The sequence below is a fragment of the Pelodiscus sinensis genome, chromosome 25 (assembly GCF_052426305.1).
Source record: "Pelodiscus sinensis isolate ZL-2025 chromosome 25, ASM5242630v1, whole genome shotgun sequence".
NCBI classification, from domain to species: domain Eukaryota; kingdom Metazoa; phylum Chordata; order Testudines; family Trionychidae; genus Pelodiscus; species Pelodiscus sinensis.
The window spans coordinates 18,812,981-18,825,407 of NC_143076.1; the positions used below are offsets into that span (position 1 = coordinate 18,812,981).

General features: G+C 44.2%; 1 protein-coding gene across 3 annotated transcripts in view; it reads right to left on the reverse strand.

Moving 5' to 3' along the window:
* The window catches only part of CADM1 (cell adhesion molecule 1), a 344,772-nt gene that overhangs the window by 79,309 nt on the left and 253,036 nt on the right, over positions 1-12,427 (reverse strand). For all 3 annotated transcript variants that reach the window (XM_075909411.2, XM_075909410.2, XM_075909409.2), the window contains exons 2-4: positions 10,190-10,336; positions 8,804-8,956; positions 369-506 (exon numbers count right to left, since the gene is read on the reverse strand). In XM_075909411.2, coding sequence (XP_075765526.1) covers positions 369-506; positions 8,804-8,956; positions 10,190-10,336 — 438 coding nt within the window. The remainder of the gene's footprint in view (positions 1-368; positions 507-8,803; positions 8,957-10,189; positions 10,337-12,427) is intronic.

Below are 12,427 nucleotides of genomic sequence, written 5' to 3' on the forward strand. Positions count from 1 at the left end.
CTATTCCAAAACGTCCCTTACTCCTCATGGAAGGAGGTTTACAGGGACGTCGAAATAGCAAGCCCGTTATATTTTGAAATAACAGGTGCGCTCAAAAGACGTGGAATAGCAGGAGGTATCCCGAAATAGTGCTATAGTGTAGACATAGCCTAACGGACGGAATGGGTGGTAGCACTTTACTCTTAAGATGCATTTGGCATTTAAATCTGCCCATATATTTCCCCATTGACATGGCATCTGAAACAGCTGGATCTATTTTTTTTAAACAAGTATGTCCAGTCTCTGTCACCACACTGTTACATTGGGATGGTGTAATTTAACCACTTCAGTTATCTATAAATCTGTGCTGGTTTAGAAGATACATCTACCGATTAGCTCTTTGTTCCCTTTGAACCATCTGATTGCGGTGGCAGGTCGGCTGGCCATGGCAGTGCAGTTCAGCTCAATCTCTTCTCCTTCCACGGCTGTTTCTTTCTGGATATCAATCATCAAATTGCGTGGTGGGACTAAAATACAAAGTATAAATCAAAACAAGGTCAATACATTTTGATCTTTAATTGGTTTTTACCCAAGAACTCTTCCAAGTTACTCAATGGTGGAAAACAGATGGATTCTGTTTGGGGAAGCCAGGCACAGACACCGATCAGTTCTCTTAATCTGTCAAATTATTATTGCCCCTAATAGTGGTGTTAGAGGTTTTCAGTCCAGCTCTGAGCTTATTAAATTCTCTCATCATCCATAATCCCTCCCATCTGATCACAGTCCCCTGAAAATTATCTGCTCTCTTCCATGCTACACGGGTGTAATTTTGCACAAAGAACAGTAATGGAGAGAAGGGCAACAGAAAAAGGACTGCATTTAAATATACCATTCCTATGTATAGTTTTAGCTCCCTGAATGTACATTTTTTCTCATCTGCTCTTCAGGTTTCAAGCTGCAAGCTTAAGACGTAGAAGATGACCAGCAAAAATTAAATACGTTTAGGCCTCTTTAAAAAAAATGCCATCAAAGTCTAGGACAAAGAATGGAATACCAGGGCCTCCAATTGCCAATGCATCTCCCATCAACATAACCCAAAAGGTAAATGCAATCCCAGATTAGATGTGCAGAGAACTTTGGATCGCAACAAAGATAATGGCTTCAGATTGCAATTAGTGCAAGCTGAGAATTCTCCTCTTTTTAAGGCAGGTTCCCTTGAGAGACACCACCACTGTGAGCTACAAAGCCAGAAGGCTGTAATCATCACCGGTGAAAGACAATCCTATAATATTTATGAACAGACTGATACAGAAGGGAGACCACCACAGTAGCATGCAAGCTATATAGACAGGATAAAAACAAGCTTTAAAATGCTGAAAAAGGGACAAGATGAAAGAGGCATTCATGAGGGAACCATGAATGTTCTAACCAATGCACACAATTCCATCCCCGCTAAACCTTTAAATACAGGATTTAAACTGATATTTGCAAAGATAACTCCACATTTTTTGCTCTCATCACTATGATTAAGCAACTGCAGGGTTCGAATATGACTAATACATTTTCAGCTGATGAAGAACAAAATATGTATAAATATCATCCAGATGATCAAAGGACTCATTAGTCACTTGTAGCTTTTCTCCAAGAGGAGTAAAACAGACCGTACATTTCAGATTTTCGCTTGTTCCAAACCACTGTGAATTAATTTACATATCTAGTGTCACAGAAGACATTAAAATACATGGCAAGAGAGGAAAAATAATAAAATGACAAAGGAAAGGGAGCAGGTACCCACTGATATGCCATTGCTACAGTGCAGGAGCTAAGGCAGTTAGAAAGGTTCTTCTGCTTTTCTAAGTGACTACCATGGAAAATGTGACTGGAAAGCATCACGTTAAAGCTACTACTGAAGCGTAAGAGGAACACACGGAAATGTAAGTGCTATTTATGTCTCACGTACAAGAACCCTTAATAGACTGCTTAAAAGGAGGACCAAGGAAATGCTCTGACTTGATTCCTTTGCATGGGAACATTTAACCAAAGGCAACAAGGTTTAGTTTAGTGTTTTGAGCACCTTAGATCCAGGCCTGACAGCAACTCTCTGCTCTTGAGAGACTCAGTATGCTTGTGCCTTTGTTTTCCACTCTGTACAATGAGGGAAAGGTGCACATTCACATTCATACATACTCCCAATGTGCCAAGATCTGACCTACCTAGGTCGTGAGCACCCGTCAGATACCTCTGGTATACACACAGCTGCAATTTTCCTGAAGTAGTGCCAGAATACAAGAAACGAAAGCTAGTATATCTTGAATCACAGGACACTAGAACTGGAAGGGAGTTCGAGAGGTCATCAAATCCAGTCCCGTTGCTTCTTGTTCTATCATCAGAGTTCAAGGAGGACAATTTTTTCCCTCCTCCTAGCAATACCCTTTTAGGTACCTGAAAGCGGTTACGTCTCCTCTCAGAGTATGTCTAGACTACGGTTGTTGTTTTTTTGAAAGGAGATATGCAAATTCGTGCCGAATTTGCATATCTTCTTCCAATCACTTTTTCAAAAGCGGGTTTTTCAAAAATGAAAGTAGTCTGGACACTTTTTTCGGAAAAAAAACCCTTTTTTGAAAAAAACGCTCTTCCTAAAAAAAGGAGGTTTACGCGGTTTTCCGAAAAAGGTTTTTTTTTTTCCCAAAAAACCCACATCCAAATTACTTTCACTTTTGAAAAACCTGCTTTTGAAAAAGCGATTGGAAGAAGATATGCAAATTAGCACTGATTTGCACATCTCCTTTCGAAAAAAACCCATCTTCTAGACATACCCCCAGTATTCTCTTTTCCAAACTAAACAAACCTAATTCTTCCAGTCTTCCCTTATAGCTCAATCATTTTTGTTGCTCTTCTCTGGACCCTCTCCAATTTTTCCACATCTTTCTTGAAATCCATCTTGAAGCTTGAGGTGCAATTTACTTAACAAGAACTAAATTATTTTTCTAACCTATTACAGAAGACACAATGCTCACTTATGGAACCATTCAACAGGTATGATGATTGTCTTAGCAATGAGTGAATGTAAACTAACGCAATACATTTCAACATATACCCATAGAGGAGAAACAGAAAGAGACAGAAACACTATCCTATTCAGCTAAGTATCAGAAAACTGAAATACAACTTGAAGTGAAGAGAAACTGAACTTCTATACTCGGGCAGATTGTCAACGGTTTCCACAGTTCAAAACACTCGGACAGCACTGAATCTCATTAAAATGAGAAAAACAACCAGACTTGCAACTAATCAGGAAGTGAGATCTTACATTACAATCTTCCAACATGATTCAGGAATTCGTATTAACGGGAGCTTAAAAGCCAACACTAATCTTTAGACATGGCTGTAATGGTATTAGCTACTATTATCAGTAACTACATTAACCTCATAGCTGCATCTGGATCATAGACTTGCAAGTCATGAGAAATAGGATGAAGAGAGGAGAGTTTAGTAGCTTGTCTTGGTGAAAATGTAATTCCGAGTAGAAAAATTGAACTTTAATACTGCAAAACTAATACAATAATTCCTAACTAAATGAGGACACACAAAAAGTCAGATGATAGGGCTCAAGTTCCCCATACATAATAATAAAACAGTGGCTAGAAAATCAGCTTAAACAAAAGTTAACAGAGAGCCATCACTTTGCATTATAATTATGCTTAGGATTTTGCAAAAAACATCTAGGAACTAAAATATGTAGCGGCATAAGCATCTTGAAGCACGTCAAGAGGTTTAACAAATGTGTAATGTACATAGTACCTTCCTTAAAGAGCATGACAGCAAAGAAAAAAAATTATTCATTTATTATTGTGACACAGGCAGACCAGATGCCAGCTCATGGCAAGGGCCCCATACCTCAACTGAACACTGAGCCTTTCATCAGATTTTGGGCAGTAACGTTTGAACAGCAGATGACTCTATACGTCCTTGTAGCACATATTAATTATATGTAGGGCTGCGTGGGTGAACTACCTTCAGTTTGTTCTCTATCACAAAGTGCAATCGAGGCAACTCCAAAGCAGAAGGGAAGCAGGGCAAACAGTAGAGCACCCATAGGGGACATAAGAATATAAGAAAGGCCATACTGGGTCAAACCAAAGGTCCATCTATCCCAGTGTCCTGTCTGCCCACAGTGGCCAATGCCAGATGCCCCAAAGGGAGGGATCACAACACATAATCCTCACGTGATCCCTCCCCTGTCACCCACCTCCAGAGAAACAGAGGCTAGGGACACCATTCCTACCCATCCTGGCTAATAGCCATCAATGGCCCTAACCTCCATGAATCTATCTAGCTCTTTTTTTGAATCCTGTTAAAGTCCTAATCTTCACAACATCCTCTGGAAAGGAGTTCCACAGGTTGACTGCGTATTGAGTGAAGAAAAACTTCCTTTTGTTTGTTTAAAACCTGCTGCCTATTAATTTCATTTGGTGACCACTAGTTCTTATATTGTGGGAATAAGTATATAATTTTTCCTTATTCACTTTTGCTGGACACATGTTGTAGAACTGTTGGACACATCTCGAAGAACTCGTTACTGGATGTTTCATGGGAGGTGACTTCCCAGCAGTCTCTTCATTATCAGGAGGGAGCTTCGAAGCTGAGTCCATACTGAAGACAAGATTACATTCTCAAGGGCAGCATCTGACCTAGAAGAATGACCCCTCACATGCCTGGAAAAGGAATGTATTCAAGTCCAAACTGCAGCCTTGCACATCCCAACAATGCAAACATGTTTAAACACCACCACGGACAGACACAAACCTAGTGGAATGGGATAACACCTTAGGAGGTACTTGTGTATTGGCAAGTTAACAATAAATAATACATCCAGATATCCACCTGGAGAGTCTCTAGATAGAGACCATGGCTTCCTTGGACCTGTCAGCCATTGAGATGAACTGCCTGGGAAACTTGCTAACTGACTTGGCACTGTCCTTTGGATTGAAGTCAAAGTGGATGTATTGATGCAGAGCTGGAGACATAATCTGTGGAGTGTGGACAGTGGAGCGCTTAGGGCAGAGAGAACCTTGCACATCTGGCTCTTGAGCAGCCGATCACCAGGGTATGAAAAAACCATCATCTCCACCGAACAAAAGGTAGGTGGTGACCAAACCTTCAAGAACACCCTCAGAACAGAATAAAAAGGCTGACTACAGGTACCCAAGGCTGGATTGACCAGAAACAAAAGTCAGACCCCATTTTTGGCATGAAACTAAGAGGTCCTGAAGGTGAGGACTGAAAACCAAATCCCCTTGGAACTGATGATGGAATTACAGCTCCAAAAGTCCCGTTCCACATTTTTGTATTTTCATAATGTTGTTTGGGAGTCAGAACTAGAAATGGTCGCCATTCTTCATTCTTTTCTGAGGACACAACAATTCTTGGAGTAAAATTCCTTCCCTGGCGGCTGATTGGGAACAATCTTATAACCTCTAGGATAGTGTTTCTTAAACTTTTTAAGACCAAGGAACAATAAACAATATTTTTTTTAAATGGGGAACACCAACAATTTTTGTTGAGAGAAGAAAAAAAAAGGTTGGGGGGGGGGAGGGTCGGGGGGAAAGTTATTGGGCCAAAAAAAAAAAAAAAGTCACCTGTCCTTTTAAGGCAGCCATTTTGATTTTTGTTGTTCTCCGTGGCACACCTCCGACTGCCTCGGAACACAGTTTAAGAAACACTGCTCTAGGAGGTGGCAAGGTGGCCCTGTAATTCATTAAACTGAGCGGTGATTCACCTGTGATCTCAGCAAAAAGAGTTTCAGTCCATCCACAGGGCAGTGCTCAACAGTATCGTGAACCTCTCTAGGTAACTCAGAACTGGAGCAAGGATGCTCGGCGTACAGTGACTGGTGCGGCGATGGAGTGAGCTATAGTGTCAACTCCATCGAGGGAGGCTTATAATGATGTTCTAGCCAGTAGCTGACCATCAGCCATAGCAGCATGGAACTGCTTGAGATGTTCTGCGGGAAGGTGTTCAACAAGTGTGGTGCATTTGAAATAACTGGTGTGACTATTTTGCCCAAAGAGCTTGGTAATTTGCAATTCTAAACTCTATAGTGGCAGACAAATGACTCTTACAGCCAAACAGGTCACGGTGTTTTTGGTCCCTGCCATATGCGGTTCATTTAGAGTGGAGCTGTCTGCCACGTTCAGCACTTCAACAGCCAGGGAATTAGGGACCGGATGCAAAAATAAATATTCCCAGTTCTTGGCTGTGACAAAATACTTCTTATCAGAGCGTATGCACATGAGCAATGCCATTGCCGGGGTCTGCCAGATGATCTTGGCAGGATTCAGATGGACTTCATTTATGGGCAAGGCTGCTTGAGCAGAAAGTATCATTTGCAAAATGTCCAAGTGCTTTTGTGCTGTGACTCTCAAACCTGCTCCCGGGGAATACGCAATGAATCCATCACATGTTTTGTTCGCTCCTGAAACTGAAGTCAAGGAGCAGGGAAGTTGGAGGAGGCTTAACATCTTTATCTGGGAAAGACAAGGAGACGCTGTAGCGTATCCTTCTTTCTGCTTTGACCTTTTGCTCCTCAAAGGTTTCCCTCCTGCAGCTGAAGCAGTAGATGAAGAACAAATAGAGGATCGGTCTGCCTCCCTGGCGGTCCCAACAACAAAGATCAGGAGTTAGTAAGCACCTCTGGTAGGCAGACAAGAGTCCCAAAATGGCCACTGAGGAGAACCATAATTACACCTTACGTTAATGGTGGGCAACCTGCGGCCTGCATGTGGTCCTTTGGGGTTCTATGTGTGGCTAGTCAGACATGTTGTTTACCACTGCCCATACACAGGGTTACACTTTCTGCTGGTTTCCTTCCTCATGCATGTAAAGCCAGGGCACACAAAAGTGAGGTGCATGCTGACTGCACACAACATTGGACTGTAAGAGCTTGGGTGGCCTCCCTCTGCATCCAATCGGCACACCCTGGTTCAGTCGGCACCCCCCCAAATTCTAGCTATGCAAGCGCACATAGCAAAACTATCCCTATTCTGGGAGAATATCTTGGTGATGACCAGGACTCGACGATCGCGGCAAAAACCACTCGCCAGCCCTGCACTGCGCATGTGCGAGAACCGCACTGTGCATGCGCAAACCACCAGTGAATGGGGTGACCGGCTGAAATCTACTCGCCACGGGCGAGTAGATAAGCGGATTTGTCGAGCCCTGGTTATGACCATCTTGGGGCCCACTCAGTCTAGGTTGCCCATTGCTGCACTAAGTTAGATAAATAATATGTCTACACTACCACCCTAGTTCGAACTAGGGTGGTAATGTAGGCAACCGGAGTTGCAAATGAAGCCCGGGATTTGAATTTCCCGGGCTTCATTTGCATAGTGCCGGGTGCTGCCATTTTTAAATGTCCGCTAGTGAGGACTCTGTGCCGCACGGCTACACGCGACATGGACTAGGTAGTTCGGACTAGGCTTCCTATTCCGAACTACTGTTACTCCTCGTGAAACCTAGGAAGCCTAGTCCGAACTACCTACTCCGTGCCGCGTGTAGCCACGGGCATGGAGTCCGAACTACCGGGGCTTTAAAAATGGCGGCGCCCGGCAAGATGCAAATGAAGCACAGGATATTTAAATCCCGGGCTTCATTTGCAACTCCGGTTGCCTACATTACCACCCTAGTTCGAATTAGGGTGGTAGTGTAGACATACCCTAATATACTAAGTCTTATTCCTTCCCTTTTTCTCCTCACTGATTGGAAAGAATCTATGACATGCGCCAAAATGTCATATTAGGAATTCATATGCTTGCACTCAGCCAGTGCATCCTCATGCAGCCCCTGTAAGGCAGGCATTATCCCACATTTCCCAAATGGAGACACTGGCCAAGGAAACGCAAGTGACTTGCCCAAGTGAGTCAGAAACTGGCACAGCTGGGCTTAATTTCAGAGCATCTGGCTCCTAACGCTGTACTTTTTTCACTAGCCTGAAATGCTGCAGAAAAAACAACACGCCCAGCATCTCTACTACCAGCAGTGTATTACTTAGAAAAAACAAGCACGGAGAGTGATTACTAAGAAATGCTATTGGGTAAAGATGAAGAGCTATTCTCTTCCGCACTGAAAGTACGTCTAGACTACAGGTTTTTGTCGACAGAGGCGTCTAGACTACATCCAGTTCTGTTGACAAAGCAAGCCACTTTGTAGACATGAGAATGTAGATGCAAAGGACAGTGTAGATGCAATAACGCCTTCTGTCGACAGAACTCTGTCGACAAAAGGCGTTATTCCTCGTAGAATGAGGTTTATCGCCGTCGACAGAACTTGGCGGCAGTGTAGACACAGGTATAGTTTTGTCGACAAAACCCTGTAGTCTAGAGCAAAATGCAGGACTATGTAGCACTTTAAAGACTAACAAGATGGTTTATTAGATGATGAGCTTTCGTGGGCCAGACCCACTTCCTCAGATCTGTAGTCTAGACACACCCTTAGCTATCACAACTACTAGCTGAAGGCTACGATGTTCCATGCGGCAAATGGCTGACTTGAAAATTTAGACTGATCTTTGCTCATCACCTTCAGAATCTTGCGATTGAAGTTTCAAGTTCCAGACTCAATAGATCCAGAAAGGCAGCTTGTCTCTAGAGAAAAAGCTCTTTGTCATTAAAACAAAAAAAAAGTTGAGATGTACTAATATCTCAGAATGGGTGTGGCTCTATGAATCAAGTTTTAAGAACATGTGCTGATTCCCTTCCCCCACACCTTCCTTCCACCACCCTCCAACTTTACATGGAGAGTTACAAGTTTAATGCCTAGCACTTACCAAGCACAGTAATAGTGGTATAAATTTCCTGCGGGGGATCCGTGTAAAGTTGGCAGAAGTATCTTCCTTCATCAGAAACGGAGACATTTGTCAACGACACTCTGAGTTCACTGTTAGAGAAATTCACTAACTGAAACCTGCTGTCCTTCAAAGCTGTGGAACAAACAGATCATTAGTGATTGCGATGAACAAGACAAATAGTACATTTCCTCCTACAAAAACATGGCCAAGCCAGAAGCCTGAAAGAGTAATGTCTGACTACTTTTTCATTATTATTTTTTTAGTGCCTAAATAAAACTCCTATGTGTTCTACATTATTCCAGCTCTTTCCATTTCAATTTGGGTTTAAGCAATGCTCATGTGCTCACATCAATATAAATAATCAATGCAAACGAATTTTCCATGTGCCTGGCTTTTATTTTCAGAAGATGCAGGGATGTTTTTGGTAAGCAGGCTGTCATAAAAACAAGGGGGGGGGAGGGAAAGGAGGGACATTGTGACTTAAAGCAGACTGCAGGATTGATAACATGAGTGGATTAGGACCAGCATGAAGCAGAGATAAGAATCAGGGCAAAGAATTTAAGATTTCGGCTCCTTTACACAAGCAATTACTGTGAAAATCCCTTTGGGAATTTTGACAGCACTGACAAATATTTCAACAAAGACTCACTGAAGGTCTTTCTTGAGTGCCAATTGTGGGGCAGGGTCTGCGTAAGCCTGACAAAATGAAGCCCAAATGCTACTGCAATACCAGTAAATCAGTGTCCTCTGAGTTTGTTCCACCCAATTAGTTACTTGGATTATAAGCAATTTTGGAGAAGAGACCCTCTTTCTGTTGGGTTTACACAATGAGACCAAGGACTTCTGGCCCATCTTGTCCAATTCCGACAGCAGCCATTAGAGTGAATAATTTAAATTGTCTCATTTCAATTGTTATCCTCACAGTTTTGTCTAAATGGGAAATAAAGCCATCCTCCTGCCCTGGGCACCATGGCGACAGCTTCTGTTTTGGCTTGAAAGGGGGACAGATTATCTTGAACATGTCAATCTTCAGACCAAACATATTACTTCTCAGAACATTGTACTCTCCTGCATTACTCTATTCAATTTGTTTGTGTCAGTTAAATATTTGGCGCTCCGTTGCAATTCACCCTGAATTACTACAATCAATTCCTATTGCAAGGTAAAACAGTCTGACTTTTAAAAGGGACCATCAAGGTTTCCATTAAGGAGAAAAGATTATGATTGCCTGTCATCTACGCTCTGAAGAATCAACTAAACTTTAAGTGCCTAACATTAAATTAAAAGAAAGGCTTTAGCAATATCCAGAGTGCAAGGAGGATGAGGGCCCAGCTGCTACCAAATAGCACAGGGATGGAAACTTACGCCTGAAGTCTCTGAAATAAATCGTCTGTCTGTTGGGATTCAGTAGCTGAATCACTGAGTCATCGCTGTTTTTGACTCGACAACTGATGGTGGCAACATCTCCCTCCACGACCGTCACGTCTTCAGTAACCAAGTTCTGTCCATCACCTTAAAAAGCAAGGGGAAAGACATTACATGTGTGGCTGAACATTTAAATTGTGTCAACAGGATTCATTTACAAGAGGAAGGAGAGGGATAGTTCAGTGGTTTGAGCATTGGCCTGCTAAACCCAGTGCTGTGAGTTCAATCCTTATGGATGACATTTGGGGCAAAAATTTGTCAGGGATGGTACTTGGCCCTGCTGTGAAGGCAGAGAACTGGACTCAATGACCTTTCAAGGTCTCATCCAGTTCTAGGAGATAGGCAATTTCCATTAATTTAATTTTTAAGGGGGGGAGGAACCTTTCTGGGGGGTTGGAGGCCTCTGACCCACAGAAAAGATCAGTCGGGGAATGCACATAAGTGAGAAGCAAAACCCTCACGGAAGTGGCCCCCGACTGAGGAGAAAGACACGCCCCACATTCCCCTCGCACACCAGAGCCCAGGGGCCCAGGCTAGTAGATTTTGTGTGTTCCAGCCCCATTGTGGGGCAGCGGTGGGACTGGAGCATCAGCGCGGGGTCCTCAGTGCTAGAGGGGGGAGCCTCGAGTCTCGAGGTCCAGATCCAGACAAGCTAGGAGTCACATCCAGCCCCTGGGCCTCAGGTTCCCCACCCCTGATTTGGAATATATAGTAGATCAAGAACAAACTTTGGTGGGCCTCCATGCTGAAGCAAACAGTTCCCATGTGAGTATTAAGAGAGTATCACTGCACGAGTGTGGCTTAGTTTCCGTGGCATCTGTCACTTGTGACTACAGTACCTTTGGGGTGTATGGGGTGTTCAGGGAGGGGTAGCACCTCTGATGTACGGGCATGTCGTGTCCTTTTAGGGCAGCTCGTCCACCTTTGGTCCCCACTTGTCACTCAACTCTCACCTGTGGCTCCTAGTAGCTGTAGCATGTGCAGCGGCCACACCCCGGGCAACAGCTTCGACAGGCTGGCTAAACCAGGTTGAGAGTAGCCGTCGGGTCATCGACCTTCGGTGAGATAGGGACTTGTCTATCCCGAGCATGTGAAGACAGACTCCGGCGGATCGAGCGGATGAGACCTACTAGAATAGGACCAACGGTCATGAAGGTGGTTTCTGCAAGCGATGTGGTACGCTAAGAGCACGGCAAGACATGAAAGATGCCCTGGTCAACCACTGCGCCCAGCCCATCTCCAACCGTCTCGACTTTAGTCCTGCCATTGGAGTAAGATGGAATCTGGGAAGAGAGAGTGAGGCTGACTATGCGCACCTCTCCCTCACTTTAATCCAATTCACGCGCAAGTCTTGACATCTCGACATCTCCTAAGTCCTGTGGCGACGGGCGAGCGACGAAGCAGCAGGTGTGGATACACTGGGAGCTGTAGCCGCGGACCTGCACACAGGCGGCTCAGGTCTAATGGTCGTCTTCTTGCTGGTGGAAGCAACAGCTGGATTCGGCGTCTACCTGAGTGACTGAGCAGCCCTCTTTAGGATTGCACTGCTCACCTCCGTAGTAAGAGGAAGGGGCTAGAAAAGGTGCCCTAAACATTGTTTGCTTCACAGAACCCTGGCCAGCTTACCGCGGCTGGAGGGGATCCCATCTCATGCGGTCGAACAATAAAATTTCGAACAAAATGCAAGATGATACCACTCACTATTGGCACATGGAACGTACGCACGCTTCAGGACAACCCTTTAGCAGACCGCCCAGAAAGAAGAACAGCCCTGGTCGCCAGAGAGCTCACAAGATTTAACATCGATATTGCGGCACTGTGTGAAACTCGTCTAGCAAATGAAGGTCAGCTCATGGAAACAGGAGGTGGTTACACATTCTTCTGGCGTGGACGCAGCAGTGACGAACGTCGTGAATCTGGAGTTGGCTTTGCGGTTAAGAATCATCTTGTCCGCAAACTTGCCAGTCTTCCCAAGGGCGTGAATGACCGACTCATGACACTGCATCTTCCACTACCGAGAGGAAAGCAAGCCACACTGATCAGCGCTTACGCGCCCACAATGACGAATCCGGATGAAGTAAAGGACAAGTTTTATGAAGATCTCGATGCCCTACTCTCATCCGTGAAGCGCACTGACAGGCTGATTCTACTTGGCGATTTCAACGCGAGAGTAGGATC